This window comes from Pundamilia nyererei, unplaced genomic scaffold (assembly GCF_000239375.1).
Source record: "Pundamilia nyererei isolate P.nyererei 1_Seehausen unplaced genomic scaffold, PunNye1.0 scaffold00022, whole genome shotgun sequence".
NCBI lineage: Eukaryota > Metazoa > Chordata > Actinopteri > Cichliformes > Cichlidae > Pundamilia > Pundamilia nyererei.
Window position 1 is genome coordinate 3,932,269 of NW_005187423.1, and position 24,681 is coordinate 3,956,949.

At 41.6% G+C, this 24,681-nt stretch overlaps 1 protein-coding gene across 4 annotated transcripts in view; it reads right to left on the bottom strand.

Moving 5' to 3' along the window:
- Positions 1-24,681, bottom strand: part of lrba (LPS-responsive vesicle trafficking, beach and anchor containing) — a 176,289-nt gene that overhangs the window by 110,749 nt on the left and 40,859 nt on the right. For all 4 annotated transcript variants that reach the window (XM_013909267.1, XM_013909269.1, XM_013909268.1 and 1 more), the window contains exons 16-30: positions 24,295-24,392; positions 24,002-24,094; positions 22,771-22,879; positions 22,376-22,457; positions 20,336-20,459; positions 20,031-20,223; positions 12,127-13,422; positions 11,765-11,961; positions 10,788-10,941; positions 10,084-10,264; positions 8,332-8,465; positions 7,658-7,765; positions 7,373-7,514; positions 6,381-6,720; positions 869-1,038 (exon numbers count right to left, since the gene is read on the bottom strand). In XM_013909267.1, the coding sequence (XP_013764721.1) occupies positions 869-1,038; positions 6,381-6,720; positions 7,373-7,514; positions 7,658-7,765; positions 8,332-8,465; positions 10,084-10,264; positions 10,788-10,941; positions 11,765-11,961; positions 12,127-13,422; positions 20,031-20,223; positions 20,336-20,459; positions 22,376-22,457; positions 22,771-22,879; positions 24,002-24,094; positions 24,295-24,392 (3,421 nt within the window). The remainder of the gene's footprint in view (positions 1-868; positions 1,039-6,380; positions 6,721-7,372; positions 7,515-7,657; positions 7,766-8,331; positions 8,466-10,083; positions 10,265-10,787; positions 10,942-11,764; positions 11,962-12,126; positions 13,423-20,030; positions 20,224-20,335; positions 20,460-22,375; positions 22,458-22,770; positions 22,880-24,001; positions 24,095-24,294; positions 24,393-24,681) is intronic.

Below are 24,681 nucleotides of genomic sequence, written 5' to 3' on the forward strand. Positions count from 1 at the left end.
CACACGCACACGCACACAGCATATTTACTCAACACTTCTCAGTGCCATCAAGCAGTCTGTGCATACAGCTAAGCTATAATTATTTACTAGCACACACACGCACCCAAAAGTCCTAAAACATAATCCACATACTCATGTCAAACCCTCCTCTCTTAAACACACAGACAAAAAAAAAACATTACACTTTTACACAGAAAGGGGACAAAAACTGCTGATTTATGTCACTTATGAATCAACTAAGATAGGTATGACTTTAATATATTGTTTTATTCAGTCACCATTCACCTTATTCCTTCTCCTACTGGAATTATTGTAATACTGGGATGTCCCAGTAGCCTATTAGTTAAGACAAATGCCAAATAACTAATGTCTACGTTTGATTCGCCCCACTTGAATGGTCCCTTGACGCATGAAACCCACCCTTTCCAAATGCACTCTATTGCATCTCTGTTACAGTTATACATGATCCAGTGTGATTAGTACAGTTTGTTTTCGGTTGTTTCTGCGTAATCCTGATGACTAACCCATTACATTTTTGTGTAGACTCACATCATTTTCTGTGTAATTGCATGATGGGCCCTGGCACTGGCAGAGCACCGCCCTAAAATTGTCTCAAATGTTTTTATTTTTTTCACATTCGATACTGCTTTAGCTTTTTAAATAATTGAATCAGTGTTACTCATGCTGTCCTCCAGCCTGAAGAAACTGGATTACACTGTGCAAACACCATTATTCCATCAGACATACAGAGAAGCACGATCTCTAAATAAATATTGACTTTCTCCTCAGCACACTCATCCACCCTGTGACTTAGCTTCCCTCGCTGCTCTGCCAATACTGCAGTACGGTTTTGTGTTTGTGTGCTTACAGGCTGCAGAGTCTGCAGAGGTGCTCTGGGAGGCGTCGCTAGAAGATACCACAGAGACGCTATCGATAGGTGTCCCACCAGACACGGAGCCGGAGGCGGTTGCCAGGACGGGGGTGGAAGTGCCTGGAGATGGCATCACTCCTGCTTTCTTTGGTGCAACGATGACGCTTCTGTAGAGAGAAGAAAAAGCGCTTATTATCAAGACTCATAGATCAACTGGAAGAAAAAGCTGATGCTGCCAATTCACAGAACCCTTCATAAGATTTTTGCACACAGCATGACTAGAACAACACCACAACCTTCACTGACACAGAGTAGAGGAGTAATTATGAGCAATTTAAATAAGCAGAATAGTAGCCCACTGAATCTTACCATAAAACAGGACACCTGATGCAATGTCTCCATTTAAAAAACTGTTTTATTTGGACATTTCTACTTTTAATTAAATACATTTTTCTTTAGTCAACAATACTACTTTGAGAAAACTTGAAGAAACTACAGTTTGGCTACACTGAAATCAAGCTTCATCTAAAACATCTTTAAGTGTGCCGAAGTGCTTTCTATCTAACGTTCACCCTCTGATGAATGCACTGGGGTTAAGTATGTGAATACTACTGAATAGTTTTGCAGACTCTAACAGCCAGGAATCAAACCATCGACCCTCCAATTAGCAGATGATCTCTACCCCCTAAGCCATAGCCACCCGTTTTATTAGATGTCATCTTCTGCTTTATCACATAACACCAGCTGCATGTTATCTGATATTAATGCAACTTCTACTATGATGCCTGATATTTAGTCTACCAAAGCAGTACATTTATAATAATATACTTCTATAATATCTCAGTTATTCTAGAAAACCTTCTAAAAAAAAATACAAATAAGTGATCTTTTTTTTTTTTTTTGGCTCAAATTCAGGTTATTTCAAGGAAAGAAAAAAACATTTTGAAATGAAAAATGTCCTGATAGACTTGGCTCTTACATTGGCTTTGCCTTAAATAAGGTTTGCGTCCACACTTGATTTTAAAAATGACAACTTTAAGTTGTTTGTTCTAAAAATGTAAAACAATCAATGTATCCTTAGACACAAATCCTGACATTAATAAAAAACAACTGCCAAGCATCACAAAAAACACCTCACTGACAGCCAGATTAAATATGTACATTGAGTTTCTCTGTAACAATGATGCTGCCTGTTGAGAGGTCCCTCCTGTGGAGTAACAGGAAATGTTTCTCATAGTGATGTGGTACGAGTAAGTGGAGTTCAATTCTCATCCGGCGAACAGCAGATGCGAGGAGAGCAGCATGTAGATAAGCTGTCAGTTTAGACCAGGGCTCTGACAGACCAGCGGCCATATCAAAGAGACCCTGGCCCTGCTTATCAGTGCTGACATAGGAGAAGCAGGGTCTAATCCCTGGCTACTGCTCCCCTCTCAGAAACACGACCCAATGCAGGTTTTAACAAGACATGCAAGAATACGTCAAATTTGAATATACAATAAAAAGAAGAGGCCCAAACACAAGAGCTTGCAAACATTCCTGCACGTCCCCAGTTTCAGAGTGTGTATGTGCATTCTTTCCTGCACACACACCCACGAGGATAGTTTGCTCTCTGTACTGCAGACAGATACCTGGCTGCTGTGTCAAAGCATGCGCTCAGCTGATTTAAGGCAGCTGATCAGATCTATTGTTACTAAAAGTTACTGTAGCTGTTAAATCTTAACAGCTTTGAGGAAAAATAATAATAACTGTGTCAGGAATGCTCGACAGATGGAAGGTCCACTTAAGGTCCACGTGTTGCATAAAACCCAAAGTAGTGACAGAAGAGAATGAAATCAGTATTGATAGGCAAGAAGAGTGGAGATAAAAGTATCTGGTCATTTTTTTTTCTGTTCAGATAGTGAGTGGACTGGACGGTGGTATCAAGAAGCAAGGGTGGCGCTGACATGAAGCACCCTGGGTGTCAAAAGCAGCAGAGACAGAAGGAGAGACACCCCTGCTGAGTGAAGGCTGAAAGTGTGCGTGGATGTTTTCAGAAATATTTTAATGCACACACATGAGTGTCCAAATAAATGCTCGAGTGCATGAGTGTGAAGAAGTCTGCCAGTGAGCATGTCTGCATATGTGTTTGGCCTTCCATCTGTTCCCCAGCAAAGGCTCAGTGAATTATTCAGCAGGTCATTAGCCACACTTATCATGAGTGGGCCGCCCCAGTCGATTAATCAGCCGTCAGCGGCCCCACTCAACCCGCAAACAGGAGCCCAGGGCAGAAAGTGTGTGTGTGTGTGTGTGTGTGTGTGTGTGTGTGTGTGTGTGTGTGTGTGTGTGGCTGAATTATTTAGAAGGTCTAACCTACTATGGCTAAGTGCAGCTATGACTCCAGTAAACTCTGCTATTTCAGGTAAAACAAGTGTGAGACCGAATAACAAATTGTCTCAAGTTGCATGTACATAAAAATACTCTTCTCTGGAGACTTTACCTCAGACTGACACGATGGAGAGAAGAGTGCACCCCAGCAAAGCTTTGATCATAGCTTTCACTATGTAACAACAACACTGACCGTACGCACACAAACACATTTGTACACATCTTCACCCTATGGAGCTGCGGCTGGCGGGAGTCGGTACCTTGATGTTATCTGTGATCTGTAAGTGTGAACAACATCAACTAAAGTGCCCACAAAAACAACTGCCTCATTAAACCAATGGAAGACACTGGTTTAAAAGGGGGTAAACAGTTCTTTGTTAATTATCCAAAACAGAGTGAAAGACACATGTTTACACACAGTAACCAAGGAAGCATAAAAAGCTATTATAAGCCGTAATAGGACCGCCGCTCACAAAGCCCATATCTTAACATCTTCAAGTAATCCTGGGTTTAAAGACAGAAGACCCGGGGAACTCCCTTGTCCTTTGTTTATATTATCAACTGAGTTTCTCTTGTGTTACTTGATGTTAAATAATCTATTAAAAATGGAGATGATCGAGAGCAACCATCTAAAACTACGGTATTAAATACGAGCAAAAGAGCTCAGTCTTTATGTTTGTCAAACAAATATTAAAATAAAACATTAACAAATCTCAGTTGTGGTAACCAGACTGCATATTAGACCTCGCTTTATCAATTTCAAGGTGTTATATACTTGCAGTTTTCATTGGTGGCTCAATTCTTTAGTAAATGATATATGAAAAATCTTTTCCCAGTTTAATTTCTACTGTCTTGTAATCACAACAATATTTGACAATTTTGTTAAAGCAATGTACTAAAAACAATGGCAGATATTTATCATTATGTCCTGATTCGGATATAATATGGATCTTTGCAATTAACACTAGCACATAAATGTGTGATTTTTATTATACCAGCTAAAGTGGGTTCAAGCTTCCTCAAGGTACATCACTGCAGGTGAACTCCAATGCAAAGCGACAACGTCTTTATTAACTGACTTTTCTAAAAAGGTAGGCCTTGACTGAGAGCTGCGCTCATGTCTGACACGCTTACCGCCAGCAGTACATTAACAACATTTAATCATCAACAAAACTCATCTGTACATCAGCTCTCACATGCATGCAAAGCCTGCTGCCAGGAATGCAAACAACCGCACCATGTATATCCCACTGTCTAACACTCACATATTCTGCCGAACCATGAAGTCTAAATCACAGACTCGTACAATGACACTGTTTAGTTCTGGTTAGTATCAGCAAATATTTGCAGACTGGCTGTCATAACAGGGGCATGGCTGAGAAATGCATGGGAGAAATCCAGCACGTCTCCACTAGTAAATAAATCTGCAGGGATACTTCACCCTCTGACCCGCCTCCAGTTTTTATCTGGGAGATCCCAGCTTTTTTCATACATTGGTCTCATAAATCCAACCCTCTGGGCAAGCAGAAAGTTGCCATGTTTTGGCAGGAGATGTCAGTGCAGAATGTCAGCTCTGGCTTGTACTCGTGTCCCTGGAAGACTTAGTGGTTAGCGGGAGATGCCGAGCGGTGATAAAGTCATTGCAACAGATAATAAACACCATTGGAACATATCTACATGTGTCGAGAGGTAATTGGTAAGGGTTGAGAGACAGCGGGGTGATAAAAAGCAGTAAACCGAGAATAAATATAGGCTTAAAACCAGAGGATGACATGAATGGGAGGGGTCGTTTTGACTCGGAGGCATCAAAATAACTTGGCACACTGACAGACAGTAGTGTGTGCAGGACACACTAAAAGCTGAAGTGACTGATCAATCAATAAAGCCAAACATTTGGTGGTATCCACTTTTTTAAAATTCTCTTCAGTCCCAATTAATTGTTATTGTTAATAATAATAATACTATCTAATATATAATCATACAATATAGACCAAAGAGTTCATTGATTTTTTTCTGCTTAAAGAATAATTCTGGTGATTGAATATTGTGTGAATAATATGAATAAGATGCTGGTTTTCAGTTTAAAATAATATAAAAGTCTGGACTTGTTAACCTCCACCTGGATTTGATATTAATTTTTTTGTGCAGATGTGCAAGTGATTAATAAAAAGGTAACTGGGGTAAAGTCTACTGTCAGCGTGCCCTGCATGCAGAGGCTCCCATAACCAGCAAGTGAGCTGTTAGTCTACGTTCTCCAGCTCTCCTGACGTCCTCTCTTCCTACTGAGTGTGCTCAGCGGACAGGAGCCAGTCTAATCCCCCTGATATGAGGAGCGCCCTGAGACCTGACAAAGCATTCCTCAGATAAAGACACGCGATCACAGAGATGCCGTGGAATTCCCACAGTTGGGGGGCAGGCAGACTGACTGAGTGTGAGCGTGCTTGTGAGTGACAAAGAGAAAAATGTAGAAATGTTTTCTTTGGTGCGTGAGAACTTTTGACTTGACACGCTTCCCCGTGACGGCTTCCTTCTCCCGCTTCTCCCATCTCTGTGCCTCTCCCTCTTTACCCTCCCCACCCCCGCCAAAATCGAGCCGTTTGTAAAAGTCTATGTGCGAAACAGCGCTCCAAATGCAAACCAGACCAGTAACCATCCTCCCTCACCTGAGCCCGTCTGTGACTTCAGTACCCTGCTCTGCTTTTGAAGCCTTACTCCTGACTGTTCACCCCATACCGCTGGAGATAACGCAAATTATATACTTTTTTTTTTACTTTAAGAAAGGAGGGAACCCCTGATAACTGTTAAACAGGGACAGACAAAAGCTTTCCTCAAAGCTTTTTCTCCGTCTTAAAACAGTTCTTTGAAAGGAGGAAGTCTGCATGAGGTGAGGACCTTAGTAAAGAGAGAAGTCGTCACCAACAAAGACTCCTAGTCCAAAGGGGCTTTTGTTACTAAATGCTTTTCAAGATCCTCTAAAGCCCCCTCTAAGGAAAGAAAGCAAAGACGCATTCAAGGTTTAACTTTCAAAGGTCTCCCGCAGTCATGTTGGGAGTAAAATCCTGTGGAACTGTCAAATGCAAACGTTGAGACTATAAACACCATATGTGCTTTTTAAGTGTATGTCAATCCATGTTCACACCCTCACCTATCAAAAGAGCGGAACTGTGGCGATGGTTCTCTGGCCGCATCGCTCACACTTCCCAGGAACGCTGGCGGCAACAGGCTTGGATCCACCACGATATCATCAGTTGGAGCGCTCACCAGGCTGCGCAGAATGTCCTTCACATTTTTACCCTTTGAGTCAGCAGACATAGCAGGTCTGACCTCAGATGACAGCGTGGACAAGGCCTCTGAAATGGCATCGGGAGCGTGAGTTCCACCGGAGGATGACAGATCTGCGTCGCTTGCGGCAGTTGAGGTGTGGTCATCTCCGATGCCGGAATCATAGCGGCGCAGAGAGAAGCCGTTCTCTCCTTCTGTGCTACCTGAAACAGCAACAATATCTGTGAGGACATAAATAATAACAAATAAGAGTATCCAAATCCATCAGGGAAACCTGATTTACATATTTTTCTTCTGGACTGTCGTCTAGATTTGACCCGTTACTGAGATATTAGCTGCACAGCAGAAATGTCTCTTTTCTTAAAATTGACTGAGTTACATGGCACTTGTCTAATAATGCTTAATGTATCAAAAACAGAGGGCGGGGACAGAGGAATTATCATGGAACTATTGTTTTCTTTGTGACATACACCCTGCTCAGGAGGTAGAGCACGTCATCTACAAATCAGAAGGTTGGTGATTCAATCCCTGCTTGGGCAAGATACTGAACTTCAGGTTCCTCCTGATGAATCAGTGTGAATGTGTGTGTGATTAGGTGATTTATTTACATGGCAAGTTACAATCACAATCAGGAGAAACGCACACCAAAACAATCTGCAGGTCAAGTAAAAATACACAAACTTTAACATTTTTTCTTAAGATGATTAGCAGCTGTTTGTTTGTTTGTTTTTATCGTCGAACACTATGCAGTACATGATTCATAGATCCTTTTCAAGTTATTGAAAACAACAACTTGCTTCATTCTGATGCACATAAATGCATCAGATGATTTTTTTTCTTGAAGGTTCTGTATACCTGTACTCCTTGCAGACTGGGAGCGTTGAGGGTGTTTCTTGTCATTGTGGGGCTCCAGGATGTCACGGTACTTGGACACCATGAGGACTGAGATGAAGTAGACGACGGCAAGAGCCAGAAACTGAGCCTGCTTACCGTCCTCCTGAAACAAACAACACACTAAACAATCTGTACGTGCGTCCTCTTTGAAAAGCACCAGAGGTTAGAGGAGGCTAGAAAAGGTGATTTCATACACGTTATGAGTGCTGTGTACAGGCATGCGAACGTGTCTGCTGGACAACTCACAATGTCTCTGAAGACGACAGCCCTGAGGCGGTTTATGTCCATGTCCTGAAGCAGCCGGTCTAAATCTCTCACTGGAGACATGCCACCTGTCACAGCATCAACAGGACTCTGCATGCACGCATTAAAAATCAAGCAATTATCATGTGAAATGTATTATTATCTGCAAGGGAAGTGTAAACCGCACGTGCTCGTTTACACCGTTCTGGGTGTTTATTAATCCTTCAAGGAGCAGGGTAAGGTTTAACAGCTTAGGGAAGCTATCCCTCCTGAGACCGTGTCCTTAACATAATGGCTTTTCTATAGAGCCACTGCATTATAAATGAGGTTTAACACCCGGTTCAGGGAAGAACAACATGACTTTTACTGGAAGTCACTGTATCAAATCAAAGGGGCAATGACAAAGGGCTTAGTCTAGTGTAACAAATAGCAACCTGTGTGGTAACATAATAAGATATGAGCTAATGCAATAACACTTGTGAACAGGACAAAGGGCAAAGCGCCTTCTGGTTGCCTACTGAGGACAGGAGAAGGACAAAAATGTGCGTTATACAAAAGATAATCAGCACAAATGTGGGAACCGGTCACTGAAAAGTATGATGTTATTTTGCGTTTGATGGTAGAGGAATTTAAAACAGCAGAAAATGTAAGTTAAGGTGATCACTTCAAGTACTTGCCTGCGCAGATGCAGACTTGGCTGTTCCAAGCAAAGTGCCTTGCATGGCTGTGGAGCTGCGGGCTGAGCTCTCTGCGCCGTTCTTAAACTGGGCTTGCTGACACTCCAGACAGTTTCTCACTGCAATAGCACACACTAGGGAGGGACGGAGAAAGAGATCTTATGTGACATCATACAAATAAAATCATTGTCGGGGGGGGATGTGAACACAAAATTTTAAATCTTTGCATTTACAAGCCTCCGAACACAACAAAAGAGCGCGTAAAACTGAGCCGCGAGCGGAGCGAGCAGAGACAAAAACAGGAGAGAAAAAGCGGGGCCGTGACAAGGTCAGTGCTCTGGCCAACTCTGGCAGCATCGTTCACTCTTCCCTGCTCCACCTCTCCTCCCAAGGTCATAGTGCAAGGGTGTGCTCTTGAATCACATCCACTGTGTGCAGCTCCCATAACAAATGACACTGCCGGGTGTGCACATGCTGAGTAGGCAGCGCGATACACCCTTCAACGGCCAAAAAAAAAAGACGAAAAAAAGGAAAAAAAACCTCGTTGTCCGACAACTTTAGGTGGGTTGAGAACTGGCACACTTAACATTTGTAATTTAATGTATTGCTCCTCTTTGGACTCCTCCCAACCCCCACTGCTCAGAGCGTGACAACTGACAAATGTTAACTCTGAGGCATTTAGATTACGAAGGAGGGAATTATTCCGTCTGGAAATGGGCTCGCTTTTTCCATTAGGACCACTCTTTCATACGACCATTTATAAAAGGAAGAAAAAAAGAGAGGAGAGGGAGGGGCGGAGACGCTAAAACCTTGTTACAGTTTTCCAAAATCAGATTAGGTGCCAGCAATGGGGAGCGCATACCTCATCAAATATTCATTTCATAGCGGCTGCTTTCTAAAACTGAACCTGTGCTATGGTGGCATCGTTTTCCTGTAAAACACACACAGCAGCAGCAGCGACATCAGAGGGAACAAGCGTTTTTAGATAACAAGTCGGCCTCTTGACAGCCGTTTTGTTTGTGGGCTGGACTGTGTTTAAAAGCAGAAACAGATACCTGAATGTGCAGCATTAAATATCCAAAGAAAATTCAATAATTTTTTTACAGCTTAAGTACAAAGTATACTGTACTACTTTCATTTTTAATCTGTGCATGCTGCGTTGATAAGGTGTGCTGCAAAAGAAAAAAAAATTAAATGAATAATGTAAGATTTTCAATATCTTTTATTCAGTGATTGTGAGGCTAGGCTTCTGATGCTGTCAGGGGAAACTTTAATAGCCTGGAACAGAAGGCAGACAAAGGCCTCGGGCTACGCAGCAGTACAGTACAGCCAAGGCCATTATGAACAACTCACTATATCATGCGAGCAGCCATTTTAAAGTGTTGCCATGCAGGAGGGTTATAATAACAAGATAAGAGAGGGCTGATATGAGCGGGGTGAACGAGGCGAGGGAGATCCGAGTGGGAGCTGGAGCTGAAGATTGAGAGGAAGAATACAGAAGAGAGGGTCAAAAACACTGTAGGGAGCCATGACTGGGGCTAATACAGAAGGCTGCTGCCAGCTGATGTAAGGTGGATCAATGAGCGGGAGGGGGATGAGGGGTGGGGTTAGTAAAAGGATGAAACAGAAGTGGGAAATTCACTTGAAAGCCAGCTACACATGTAAAAACTCAGCAAGACAGAAAAAAAGCAGAGGACCAAACAAGAGAAATAAAGCTAGTTAGAAGCTCAGGAATAATGACAACGTGCATACCGAGGCGAAGGCACTGTCGGAGGATGCCTCCTGATGACATGTTTTTCTCGGCTTCTATCTCTGTGAAGTTGAGCGAGCTGGCAAAAATAAGAACATCCACAAGGTTGACGAGGCGCTGCAAGAAGGTGACCGAAGCCTCCACTGACAAGCCATGGGAGGGCTCGATGTTTTCTAGCTCATGCTGAAAGTCGAGAGAGAAAGAGGAAAAAATATATAAATAATAAAAGTAATAATGAGGAAACCTCTCTAAACATTTTCTCTCAAAAGTAACATTACAGTCAGGTTTTACCCTGGTCAGAAGCCTCGACTTATGTTGAATAACCAGTGATTTATCACAGTTAGTAAGTTGTTACATACGTAACGTGTGCAGCACTGAAAATACATCAAGGCATGTGAAAATGCAATTTTTCACATTCAGGTTGAAATCTGGTTACAGAGCCCACACAACTGAATGTAAATCAATTATAATGGAAGTGAACCCGCTCCTTAGACCGGTCAGGTCATTGGCAGAAGCAAAGAATGGTGCAAGAGAGCGGCTGTCACTGAGGTCAGACAGGACTAAAACAAACTAACGTTGTTAGGAAGCAGCTAACTGTAGTCTAATGTGATTGGGGAAAGGTCAATGTGGATGGATAACTTCCTGTGACCGGAGCCACAGCCACACAAATACAAACGTAAAATCACACGTGCAGCAAAGGACTCACGGAGGAAGATGTGGCAGCTGACAGCAGAGGTAAAATGCCTCCGCAAGCCATGACGAGATTGTCCACCACCTGGGATATGAGGTGTATGCTGTTGTGGACAAACACCACATTCTCGCTGCTGTTTACAAAGTCCAGAATCGTCTTTGTGGAGTGACTAAAAGGCAAAAGACAAGAAGATGGTTTTAGTTATTGCAATGAAGTATTAACCTCCTAGGACCTGCCGTCCACATATGTGGACATCACATTTTGGGTTATTTAGACCAAAATACTCAATTTTGCTCTACATGGGCCTGATATCCACTTACGAGGACATTATACTGCTACTGTTCTATCAAAGTTTTAAACAAATGTTGCTCACATTTTTCTTAAAAACAAAAAAAAGGTAAAAAAAAAAAAAAATCTGGTAATTGTTTGTTTTTACATTCATCGGGCCCCAATGTGACCAAATATCAAAGAGAAATTAAAAATGCATGTCGTGGAAGAGTTCGGGTCTTAGGAGGTTAAGGCTCCTCTAAATTCACCTCAAGCCACACTCACACAGCTTAAAGCTATGTGGCTTCTTCTTCTTTTATTTAGACACTTACTTTAATATCTGGTCCCATTGCACAGTTCTAATGCACTTTTCTAGCTCAGGATCTGTTACAAACCAATTTCGATAAAGAATGACTGAAAAACTCACTTATTTGCTCAACAATTTGATAAGATTACACCATTCTGACAATTACAGATTTAGAGTTACATTGTTTTTAAAAGCCTGCTAACTCGTAATTTTCTGAACAAGACAGTAACCAGCATTTTTTGCACTTTCTAGTCTTTATGCTAAATTGAGTCAATCACAACCTAACCAAACAAAAAAAAAACAAAAAAAAAAAAACATAAAACTTCTGCATGTTCCTCAAAAAATCTTTAGTTGATAAAACCGTGTTTCTGTTTATTGAAGCATTAATAAAATCAGAGCCCGCGGACTGTCGTCCTACCTTCTCCACATCTGGACATCTGTCTCAATCGAGAAGAGCAGGTCAGCGAGGAGACGCTGGTGCATGTGGGACCAGCGGAATTCTGGGATGCGAAACATGGTGGAGCGAGGTGCAGGGGTGCTGCTGTCTGTTGGCTGGCCTGAAGAACTTCCTGTGGCTGTTGATGCAGCAGCTGCTGACTGACCTTGGCTTGTTTCCTACAGAAACATGGAAGCCAAACGTCATTTAATGTGACACGAACCTTTGAGAAAACACTTTGAAACTTAAACGCTCAATTTTGTGTAACACCTAAACTATAATAAACTATTGTAACAACTGAGTAACACATAAGCGCTAAAAAAAAAAGGGGGTGGATTGCATACTGTTGCAGAGGTCTCCTTCAGTTCAAGTTTCTCGGTGTCTAAGGCCACATTGGACACGTCCAGTCTGGCAATTTTGATTTCTTTGGTTTTGCTGACAGACTCTGCACCCTTCTGAGTGTCGGAGCTGGTAGAGGTGGTGGTGGTGCTACTGTCAGCGGCACCAGATGGGGTTTCTTCTCCAGTGGCACCGCTGGTCTCTGATGGCTGGACATCTGCAGTGGAGTCTGATGCCGCTGTAACCTCCTGGGCTGTAGATGGCGGTGTGGTGTCTGAGGGCTGCTGGCTTGTAGTTTCAGCTATGGAGGAAGACTGTTCATCATCAGCTTTTTCTTTAGGTGCTTCTGTGACACTTTTCTCAGGTATTTCAGCTGGAGGAGTCTGGCTTTCCACACAAGGCGTCTGTTTCACTTCACTTTCCTGTGTCTCAACTTTTTCTTCTTCCTTATTCAGCTCCTGTTCTTCACCCCCATCTTTTCGTTCGTCTTCGTCCTTCTTCACTTCCCCACCTTCCTCTCCGGTGGCAGCAGAAGCATAAGAGGACTCCTCTTGGCTGTCATCAGCATCGCTAGGATGGACCTGGTCACTAACAGATGACACGTCAACCAGGTCCTCATTGAGGACGGAAGCTCCACCGAGCACGCTGTTTTCTCGCTCTGAAGCTGCTGGCGGTTCAGCCTCTGCTTCATTTAAAGAGTCTTCTGTCATTGACTTTGACGAGTCACCTTTGTTCTGTTCACTTTCAGATTTTTCATCATCTGTTACAGGTGCCTGTGCATCATCGCTACCAGATGGTGCAGAGACTTTACCCTCGTCCACCGCTTTTGTGTCAGCCGTTTCATGTTGTGCAGTTTTTCCAGTAGAAGTCTGTGCTTTCTCTTTGTTGACGTCTTCACTCGACTGCTCTGTAGCACCTTTTTGTGTCTCCTCTCTGACACCCGAGCTATCTCTGGTAGACTCCTCCACCAGCTGCTGTTGCTCTTGTTCTTCATCTTTGGCCCCGGCCAGGATGTTGGACACAGTGATGGATGCCTGTCCCCTTTCATCATCAACCTCCAGCAGGCTGGAAGTAATGGTGGAACTGGATGCTGAATCAGGGGATTTCTGGGACAGCTTGTCCACAGTCAGCTCAATGACAGTGGAGGGAGCGGTTTCCTCTGCAGGTGGCCCATTAACACATTCCATAGTTTCAGAGCTTTGGCTGACACCAGAGATGGAGCGAATCGTGCCGGTGGACTCTTGATGCTGGTACTGACGGAACATACGGGACAGATTCTCTTTGTGTTGCTCAAAGGTGACCTGCAAACACAAAACATGTGATGTTAGAAAAACTAATGTCGTACTGTTCACACACTTTATCAGTCTGCTCCGTTTGCCTAGTTTGATGATAAAAACTGGTTCATTGGCTTATTACAGTCCATCCACTGATGATTCTGTGTGAATAAGGAAATAAGCAGGCCAATATAACACACACTAAAATGTTTAAAGCAAAATATGTATTAATATGCACATGTCAGTGATGCCATTACTAATAAGAATGATGATGAGCCTATTTAGCACTGAAATTATCCAGTGAGATCTGTTCCTCAATAAGCAACCAAAAACTGCAGGTCATCAGATATTCATGTCTAGCTAGCCACAAAGTGAGCCAATCCCCACTCTGCTAAAACAACAACTACTTAGTTTGTCTTGATGCATGGTCAATCATCCAGGTGAGTAAATCTCCAAAGATGGAGAAACCTTTGGAGTCAGCTGAGACTGAAGAAGTCACTGATGAGTAACGAAACATTTCTCCCACAGAAAACGCTACGTCCAGATGAACAGTATCAACTTTTGGAGAACAACTACTTAGTTTTTTTGACAAATAAAAAAAAAGTTACTTTACACCTCATAGTTATCTCACACACAGCATGGCTTGCACCAAAGTTAACTGTACAAATGAGCCCCATGTAAGAAATGCGCTCCAGTCCAGGTGATTGAAACCGCAGTATTTTATTTGCATCGTACTTCTCACTAATTAGCAGCTAACCTGATATCACTTCCCTTTCACCCAAATATGCTAAATGAACTGGGCCTCATTATATTGCTTTTCTATTCTACTTGAGCACTCGGAGCACTTTATACAACATGTTTCATTCACACACATTCACACAAGCTCTTTTTGTGCATTTAACATTCACACTCAGATGAAGCCATTGGGAGCAAACTGGGGTTCTGTATCTTGCCCAAGGATACTCTGAAATATAGACTGTAGCAGCCAGAGATCAAATCACCGGCCTTCCAATTAGTCGATAATGTGCTTCTGAGCCACAGCCACACTTTTAGTTACCTAAATTTGGTTGCTTTTAGCCCAAAAACGCCAACACAGCTGCAGCCAAAGTGTTTGGAGACTTCAAATCAGGCATTTTACATGGATTTAAACATTTTATTTTATTTTTTTTTAAAAAGGGAGGGGGGGATACTTCTGTAAAAGAATTTAGAAACATCTGTCCTATAGGAAATCTAAACATCTCAGTAAGTCTGGAAAAAAGCGTAAATTAACATAAAAACCATCCAGCCACTTATCCACTGTATCCATTTTCTGCTTATTTCCTCGTGTCCCAACAAACAGCAAACCCCAAATTATGGAAGCACGATATCCTCAAACTGCCTGTTTGTTGTGTGCTTCTTATAATATTTGAAAACTGGGACCATTTGTGGCTAACTGTGGCATATTTAAAACTTTCTCTCTCCCTCTCTTACATGCAGCTGCCCACGGCCTATTAACCTCTATCAGTCTTCTTACCATCTGATATAGGTATACTAGACTGCTAGTCTATAACGACAATAGTCTGCAGTGGCATTTGAGGAAGAGCCCATCCATGTAAGCAGTCATAGATTAGCGGTAGACACTATTAGTGTGTGTCTCCTAGCTGCGCTGAGTGCGTGTCCAGCATCGGCAAATCCTCCCACGCCTAATTTAAGACCCTGCATTAATCACTGGGATTGGAGGACAGAAAGTCAAAGATGGGTTGTAGGGGGGGGGGTCTGCTGTGTGAGTGAAACTAGACCCACTTTGCTGCTTTTTTACCTGAGGCTATTTGGATAGGAGGAGAGAGAAAGAGAGAGAGTGAGATCTAAACAAAGAAAATGGGAACGCTGGAGATGAAAAGGAAGGAAAAAAAATAAGAAATTGCAAAAGGAGAAAGAGAGTCATTGAGAGTGGAAGAAAGGAAAGGGGGAGAAAGAAGCTGATTATTTGTAATTAATTAGGCGTTATTGTTCTAAATTAGCCTGCTACATGGGTGCTCATTAATCTTCTGTAGTGGGAAGCAGTGATTGGTAATCCATAGCTGTTTTCTGAGTGCACAGCCTGTTCTAAATGCACCAGCAGTCTGCCTCTTTCTTTCTTCCTTCCTCCCGCTTTCCCACTGATCACACAGCAAGACCTTCTACCCCATTAGTTTGAGCTTAATTTGACATTTAGCATTTTTAGCAATTAAAAGGCTGCATTCAGAGTGCACCGCTATGGAAATTATGTAGGCAAGCAGCTCAGCACATAACGTCATAGATTCAGGATGCAGTCTGTACATTAAGATGATGTATGCCGGCCTTAAATGGGGCTCTGTAACAGATCCAGTTACCATTAGACAGAGGTAGTATATGTCTCTGTGGTTTTTGAAAGAGCGTTTAGCTTCGCTACAAAATATAGAAACTGCCTTGGGTGGCTAGGACATCAGCGCTGATCTAATCTAATTTCATTCTATTCCAAGACTCGGTCTGGCCTCAGTGGGTTATGGAAAAATGCTATGGTAATGTACAAAAACATGGTGGGCTTTTCTAATGTGACAGGTAACATGGAATTAAGTGGATGCAGCACAGCCAGATCCTAGAAAAAGATCTGAAATGCCTCAAGACTCGAACACAAACAAAACCCAACTTGGACAACTTTGTGTTTTTTGTACACAATAATACTTGGACATTTTCTTTATTATTACTATTTAAATATTCTTAACTGCACTTCTAAAAAAGAAAGGAAATTTTTGCAGAGTTTTCACAAGTTCTGAATAAAAACGACAACCTATTACAGTAATAGAGCGGCGCAAAGCGCTGATCTTGAGAAGACCCCCATGGTAGGAGCTTGGGAGTCCCCATTTAGATTGGCGATAGATAGATAGTGACCACAAAACAAGGGGGAAATGGAGAGGGCAGCGTGGCTGTAATCCGATTTGCTAAATGCAATTCCTTCTCCAAAATCAATGTCATCTGCTACTGCAAGTCTCCATGCAGTTTTTCTCCTATTCACAGTACTTTCTTTTCTCACTTCTTGTTAAAACTTTTCTTAGTTTTGTCCTACCCTGCTGATCAAGGCTAATGCAGATAGGCTTCATTTTTATTTTTTATTACAACCATAACAAGACAAGCTTGTAGAAAGATCCTTCCATAGCGTGCACTAACTTGCACTAAAAGTCAGAAAAACACTTTGGATCTCCACCATTTGGTTATCATTAATTTCATACAATATAAATCTTGTAATATGTAATATTTTAAATATATGAATGCTGGAAATGTGCAAAATGTTAACTATGATAACCTCGACAACACTTGATGCGCAGCTCTTTATCTAGCATTGGATCCTCACTTTCTTCCTTTGTCCAGTCGTCACTGGATCGCTCTCTAAACTCTTTGCCAAGAACAACAGCTTGAGTCAAGTGTGTGTGTGTGTGTGTCTTAATAATCTTAATAATCCCAGAAGGCAAAGACTGTTTTGCTGAACTACTATTCCTGTGATGTTTAGCACCCCATGACAAACTCAAACAGACTAAATTATTACACTTGGGGTTTGAGCGCAGAATTTTAATACCTTAATGTGTATTAAATTATGTCAGAGATATCTTTGCTCCTCTCTGCTTATCGCCATCTTTGTGATGAAAAGTCTGGCAGGTGATGACGATAACCAGCAATGGAAGTGTGAAGGGCATCGGGACCTTCACGCCCCGATCTCTCCCTTTCGGAGAACTCCTCGTTCTCAAACTGATTTGTGTGCAGAGACGGACGAGGGGCACCTTGGGTGGGTTATGTGGGCAGAGAGTGGGAGGGCTGTTGTGTCACCGTGCCCACCTGCAGAAACATCTGTCTACTTAGAGACACTCGTGCAGATACACTAATGATTGATGTGAATAAATGCACATATGAACACACAAACACACACGTGTGTGTGGGGAAACTATACACACAGCAACTTAATGCAAATAGTTTTTTCTTATATCGTCTCCTCAAACTCTAAATATGAAAATTAGAATATCAGCAGGTATACAATATTTGTAGCTACCTTTGTTAGTAAGCATTGTATCTCTAATGTCTGCAAATAAAAGGGGAATGTATATACTACTGCTAAATAAGGTAACACAAAGTCATCTCTTTGACTTCCTATGGAGCAGCTGTGCTGTCGGCAAACTCGCCAATATGTCAAAAGTAGCCATAAGTCATTAAATGTCTATTGAAACCATCAAGAAAAAAATATTAATAAGCAGCACTGGCACAAATAGCACAGTGACAATATCTGTCCCTAGTGATGAGGTGTCTAGCATGTAAATGAATGATATCACAAAAAAAGACAATTTATCTACAAACCACCTTTTTTTTTTTTTTAACTGCATAAAAGAATTTTTGGTGTCCTACAAACTGGTTCTAGACAGCCCCAAAGGAACCTCTTGTTTATCATTTTATCGTGCAGCCAAAAGAGTGACAAGATATGTGTAAAAATTCAACAGACTCTGTGCTTTTACTGTACACAGTGATCATTCACCCAAACACCCACTCTGAGCCAGGAAAAACCCACAAATTTAACACAAGAACAAAAAAAGGTAAAAAGCAGACATGCTGCTGCTCATCCCACTCCATCAGCCAGAAATCTGAACAGCCAACACTCAGATCACAGATACGACACTTACATTAAAAAAATAATTTTTAAAAACAAAACTTTTATAGCTAGACAGAAATTCCTGTGTATTAGAGTCTGTAAATGATAATAAAACTCTGTGTGTAATGTCTAATATTTTTTAAAGCCATCCTGCATCAATAGAAAAAGTAGTTTCAGTGCGAGTCACAGACAACTTTTCAGACCATGCTCAGCTTCAAGTACAGCATCACTCTACAAATCAAACTGATAATTTTACCGTGTTTTACACAAGGCAAACTCAATCATAAAAAGTCTTTGTAAAGAGGAGGTGTGCAAGTATGCATATATGCGCTTATCAAGAGGCTCCCGGTGGGCTGGTTGTATTTATGAGGCCTTGTTTCTCTGATTGTTCTCGCACAGCTCCCATGAATATTCAATGTGATCAGAGAGAAGGGCTTGCTAGAACTCGAGAGACAAGGAGGGCAAAAAGAAAATGTGCCTGGTAACTCACAACAGACGCACGCGTGTGCACGGACGCACGCACAAACGCACTACAATCGCGCGTGCAAACACAGCCCTGCAGCAGTGGGAGGAGATAGCAACAGTGACAAACAGCTTTGGTGCTACAAAGGTGGCAGGAAATCTATCAAACGGGACAATAAAATTGCAATTGAGTTTCTTTAGCTTTTTTTATAGCAGATGCATGCATCTTGGTGGGACCTGCTGCAAGTTCGATTCAGAGGCAGTCCCCGGCCCTCTGTGTATTTGTTTGTGTGTGTGTCACATTGTGTGTGTGTGTGTCACATTGTACAAGTGCATGGGTTTATTCACGCACTGTAAGGGTGAAATTCAGCAGGAACAACTGTAACTTCAGTCAAGAAGAAACAGCATTAATCTTGCTGCAATTACACCACATTGTGGGGGGAAGAAAAAAAATAGAGTTTATCCCTATTGTAAAAAAAAACCAAAACAGCTAAAATAATAGCATTAGTGTTTTTCACGCTCCCCAGCAGTCTATTTCTTTTTGAAATATCTCAAGCCAGTCAAGCTTGCAGCAGCATCTGCTGTTGTGCATACGTGTGTTACCTTTTCAGAATTTCACTGACACTCTTCTACAATATGCTGACCAATATTTTCTTCTTCTTGAGTCCTTATCATTGTGCTTCAGTGTTCAGATGTGTGGGAGTTTTAAAACACCCCACATCCAACACACACAGCAGCCCACATGCCGCTGATCTCCCTGGCAGTCTTTCTGTGCCCCCTGTTGGATGAAACCCGTCACGGCACTCCAGGCTACAGTGAAGCGTCTCATATCACGAGCACTTCTTTAACTCAACTTTCAATCTGCCAGGCTTAAAAACCCCCCAGACCACAATCTGACACCAGCCTCAATTACTTCACTGCTCTGGAACAGAGGAGCGCAATATGATATCAACACTGAATTTCTAAAGCAGTATTTTGAATTCAGGTTTTGGAAATAAAACGTGCCAGAAGTTTATTTTTATCTGTGTGATGTGAAAGAAAGAGACGCTATACATAAACACAGAGAGGGAAGGCTGAAGGGATTCTTTCCAATTGGTTTATACTGAAACTAGCTTTTAAATTACAATCACTATATAGCTTCCATAGCTTTATCTGATGGGCACCGGGACGCAAGGTTCAATTACCCCACTCGCCTCTGCTGAAAGTAACCGGGCGAGATGATAATGCTGCGTGATTCTTTTATTTGATGAATTGTGTTGTGTCACATTTGAAAGTAAAAACATGGGTGGGAGAACTGATTGCTTTGAATGATCATTGCTTTCCGTTTGGCAGGAATTGAAAAGGAGGAAGAGGCTTGTGGTTACAGTCATGTTGTGAGTGTTCAAGGCTGACGATACTTCAGCAAGACGGTGAGTGTGTTTGCTACAGAAAGATAATGGTAAGATGTTAAAAAGAAAAACAGACGAGGAAATGGAAGAAGTTTGTAGAGAAGGATAAACAAAGCTGTGTGTGAGCTCTGTGTGCGGGGATATAATGAGCTGACCTTGGAGTGCGTGATGGACAGGGTGTCCACCCAGACTCGCCAGCCGCCCCACTCATACTTGATGGCGTGGTAGAGCAGGATGCGGAAGATGGCGTACACCATCTCTGTGATTTTCTGCTCCTCGTTGTTTTGCGGGTTGATGAAGCACAGAGAGAGCATCCACTCCTGCCACACAGAGCACTGCAGCAGGCTCCTGAAAACAAACGGCAGCAAATGAGGAGGTGGCGAATCCCACGGGCGCCTAAACGCAGCGTGCACTGACGTGTGATGTACTTCTCTATCCTTTGAATCGGTCCGATTCTTACCTGCGGTTCTCTCGGCTGTTATTGAACAGTTTGATCATGTCTGACAGAAAGACCCTGCGCACCTCCATGCTCTCTTGAGAGGGGGGAGAGTTCTTCAGCAGAGCAGCTATTACCTTCAGAATCTCTGGAAGAGGGAAAAAACCCACTCTGTTTACAGTCTGAGATAAAAATGCTTTATGGAGTTAAAAAAAAAAAAAAAAAAAAAAGCACCAGTGCTGGAAAATATCAAAAATACTGCATCTGCTTTGTGCATTTTGTAATGTAATACATAACAGCCAAGCAGTATTTTCAAGGCTTATAAAATAACATTTGAATTTGGAAACAGCCAGCATCGTGTTTGGATATACAAAAAGGATTGGTCGCAGGAGGGGAAACCGAGCAAATCAACAGCTATATCATACATTGGTTTCAACATGTGCAAATCATTGTGTCACAAACTATCTGAACTTGCAGCTGTGCACACCTGAAAATCTGCGCCCGTGGTAAGAAAAACAGAACAGAGGAGAATAAAAAGCCCAGAGCCATTGATCTTTATCATACTGTAATGGCTTTGGTATTGTTTCAAATGAGAGCGCCAGAGTCACAGGCCCTTCTGAAATGCTTGGCTTCGGTTAAACCAAAGAGACTGACTGTTTAGATGAATTATCTAGACAATGTCAGTGTCCATTTGCTCTGAGTAGAGAGACGGTAGGGCTTGGATTTCACTCGTCTCTTCAGACCTTGGCGCTAACCGATGCCCCCTTGCCCCGGCAGACAGTTGTGTTGTTTCTACGCCTTAGTCACTCAAATTATGAGTCGCTGAACCTTTACCGCCAGAAAATTACCCCAGCATGTACCGGGAATGAGGATGGAGGGATGGCGTGTTCCTTTCTTTCTTTTTTTTCCCTTCTTTTTTCCATTTGCTCTTGGTTCTTTTCCCTCGAGTTAATTTGAGGGAAACGGTACTTCCTCGGTTTGTTTGATTGGCTCTGACGTTACTAAAGACTGCAATCAGGGGGCCATTTTGGGAGTTTGTCACAGATTAAATCAAGAGAATACACGGCAAAGGAGAAACAGACCACCAGTCTATGTTCCATACAATATGCTCGCAAACCCATACAAGGCTCCTATGATATATACCGCCTGTCCGGGATGGTTGGGCAGGAGAGATTTTAACGCAATAAAGGCCTGGGATAATCAATGTGTGACTACACAAAGACCTTGTCAGATTAAGTCTGGCTGGATGTAAACCTTGCTTGTGTTTGGACTTCAGACTGATTAAAGCTTCTTTTTTTTAGCTGCATATGCATCTATGAAAGCACCAGTATGAAAGAGAGTGGGATGTTTTCTTTTCTTGCTTGAAATGAACACTTAAGATTTCAACAGAGGGAAAGATTTGGTGAGTTGACGTAAAATTCGAGGTAAGTAACAGCCTAAAGAAAATAATAATAAAAGTGACCAAAGCCACCATCCTGGGCTGTGTTTATCCCACCTATAATTAAATATACAAATGTGAAGCAAACAGATAATGGCCAAGTAATAATAGTTATCAGCTATGCAAATATTTTTCATTTTAACATTCATTGAAAATAGCAAAAATTATATAAAAGTTAATTATTGTACAATTAAAGAAAACAAGAAAAATTTAATTTAAGAAAAAAAAAACATTAAAAATCCAAACTCACCATTAATTAAACCTAAATGCATTAAAAACACAATTATAACCTGAATAAATTATTATCATGTCACTACATTTATCTTTCCTTTATATGTAAAATAATCCCCGTGAAAAACAACGCCGAGGCTCAATAAAACCAGCAGACGAGTGTATATTTGTCACAAAGTGTTTGCACCATCCTCGTGTAAGGTTTACATCTGAGGTTCAGGAGTCTGAAAATACGCTCCGGCTGCAAAATTTATGTCGTTCATTTGTTTGACGGTATATAGCGATCGCACGGTTCCACGGGGAATATCCTCCTGCGGCACAGAGCCGTAGGTATGTAGAGGGTATGCTGCGGCAGATGATTTAGGGGAGCGGTGCGGCGCGGAGGAGGCACTTACGTGGGTTGAGAATCTTCACAGTGGAGTCGGGGTCCGGATGCTGTTTATGGATCACTTGAGTGCAGATCTGCTCTGTAAGAATCTATCGGGGGATTCAAGTCATAAATGTCCACATAAGTCTTAAGGATAACAGAGAAACAAAGCACAGGGATATCTGCATGCTTCTAAATTATTTCACAAATCAAATTTCTGTTGGTGGTCAACATAATGTGTTATTGCATTTTCAAGTACAAACAACTGAGACAGATTAGATAATAAGGCACAAATTCAGCATATTGGGGGGGGAAAAAATGGGCCATGTGGTTGAACACAGAGGTTATTAGTGTGTGTTTTGTTAATAGAAAGCTCTCACTCTGCAAGCACGAGCCTCGAGGGCGAATGGGCAGCATACAGACCTCAAAAAGCACATTGTACATTGTCATGGTGAAGTGGCTGGAGTGAAGCATCAGGCGTTCGGTGAGCAGGGAGAACAGGCCATGACTTAGCATGACCTCTGCTTTCCTCCTGATTGAAATGATAAAGAGGTCAAAGGTCGGTCAGCAGTCGTCAGTATTTGCTTAAACAATTGTTATTTTGGAAAACATGATAAACCAAACCTATATCAGTTTGCAGAAACACACAGCCAGAATCTCAATTTTAAAATCAATATTAAAATCAATGGTGAACAAAACTCTTTACACTATAAGGAATAACAAAAGCAAATCTGGAGTGTGTGATAGCTCAAATGTTAATAAAAATAAAAAACGGAGCCGTGTTAAGATAAAAAAAAAAATCTTTACACGCCTCTGTTTGAAATCTGCAGCGGTACAAATCAGCTGTGCTCTTGCTAACATTTGACAAGGAGGAAATGAAAAAGAGAATCCCCGCTGACGAAGCCTGGGTTTTTGCTTTCTTTGTTGCTTTCATCTCTAATCATTCATCAGCCCCACTTTTACTTTTGTATCATAGCCTCGAAAACTGAACTACTTGCAGATGTGCACATGTGGATTTCAAGGCTTAAAACTGCTGCAAAGACGATGGTTAGAGTTGTTTCTCTAACTCCTATATCAATACAAGCTGCACAGTATCAATGGTGATTATTAGCCAAAACATTAGAATTTCATTAAGTAAATTTATAATAAGTATCATCACCCAAAATGGCAATACTGACATGCTAAATTCTTATTTTACTAAGTTATTTTAGTGTGTTCTGTCAGCATGTGGGCTAATACAAATTAAATGTTAACAAGAATCCTTTTAAAAATGAGTTTTAGCTATAATACAGTTAAAAATCAGGATAATGAGAAAATGCACTGAATTTTTAGAATATAAAGAACTAACAAAACTGTTAAGAAAATATCCAGTTAGCATCTAAATAAAACTCTTAAATTAACAAGGTTAAGGACTTTTTTCCTCTCGTTTGCAAAATTTTTGAAGAGCCCTTTTCCCCCCTTTTTATTTCACAGTGCAGTGCAGAGAAACGGCACGTGGTTAGAGACAGCAGATCCAGCTTGTATGCAGTGATAGTGCAGAGTCTACTCTATTAAAAAAAAAAAAAATCTGCCAGTGTTGGCTTTCTGTTGTTTCGTCACTTAAAAGTAAAAAATGTGTTCTTGTATGAACAAAGACTTCTAATAAAGTACTTACTTTGGTGACAAGTGTTTCAGAAAGTAGCCCAAAACTTTGAGTGCTTGGACTCTTATTCCCTCATTTTTGGCGGCCAAAAGCTTGTAAATCACACTGTGGGACGAAAAACAGAAAACAGTTAACAGTTAAGCGTTAACAAAAAGAAACGCATATTTATACATTAAAAGCTTTTTTAATGAATACATGCATATTCAATTCTTATATCTTAGGGCTGAAACTAAGAAATTCAACTGGAACCATTCACACCGTTTGTAAAGGAGCTCATGAATATGGATATAAAAGTCGATCTTTACCGAATCCCATTCCGCTGGTCAAAGGCCTGAATCATGGATCCAGGATGCTCAGACATGAGAGCGACCAGCAGCTGCAGCACATCCATGAGATTGTCGTCCTGAGGAACATAAAGGAAGGAGACTGAAGCTATTGTAGTATTAAAAAAGGACAGTGGGAAACGAGCCAGCTTTATCAATGATATCTAAATTATGAGGGGCTTACAGTGAACTGTGTATTTAAATCTAAGCTAAAAGCAAATATATGTCTAGTCACTAATTGATATTTATATTTCTGCCTTGTACAGCAGTGGCAGTAGCAGCAATAATACATGGAATACATCACAAGCGTCTGAACTAAAGAATTACTACATACAGGCTGTGCAATGTATGGCTGCTGCATGATGGTGG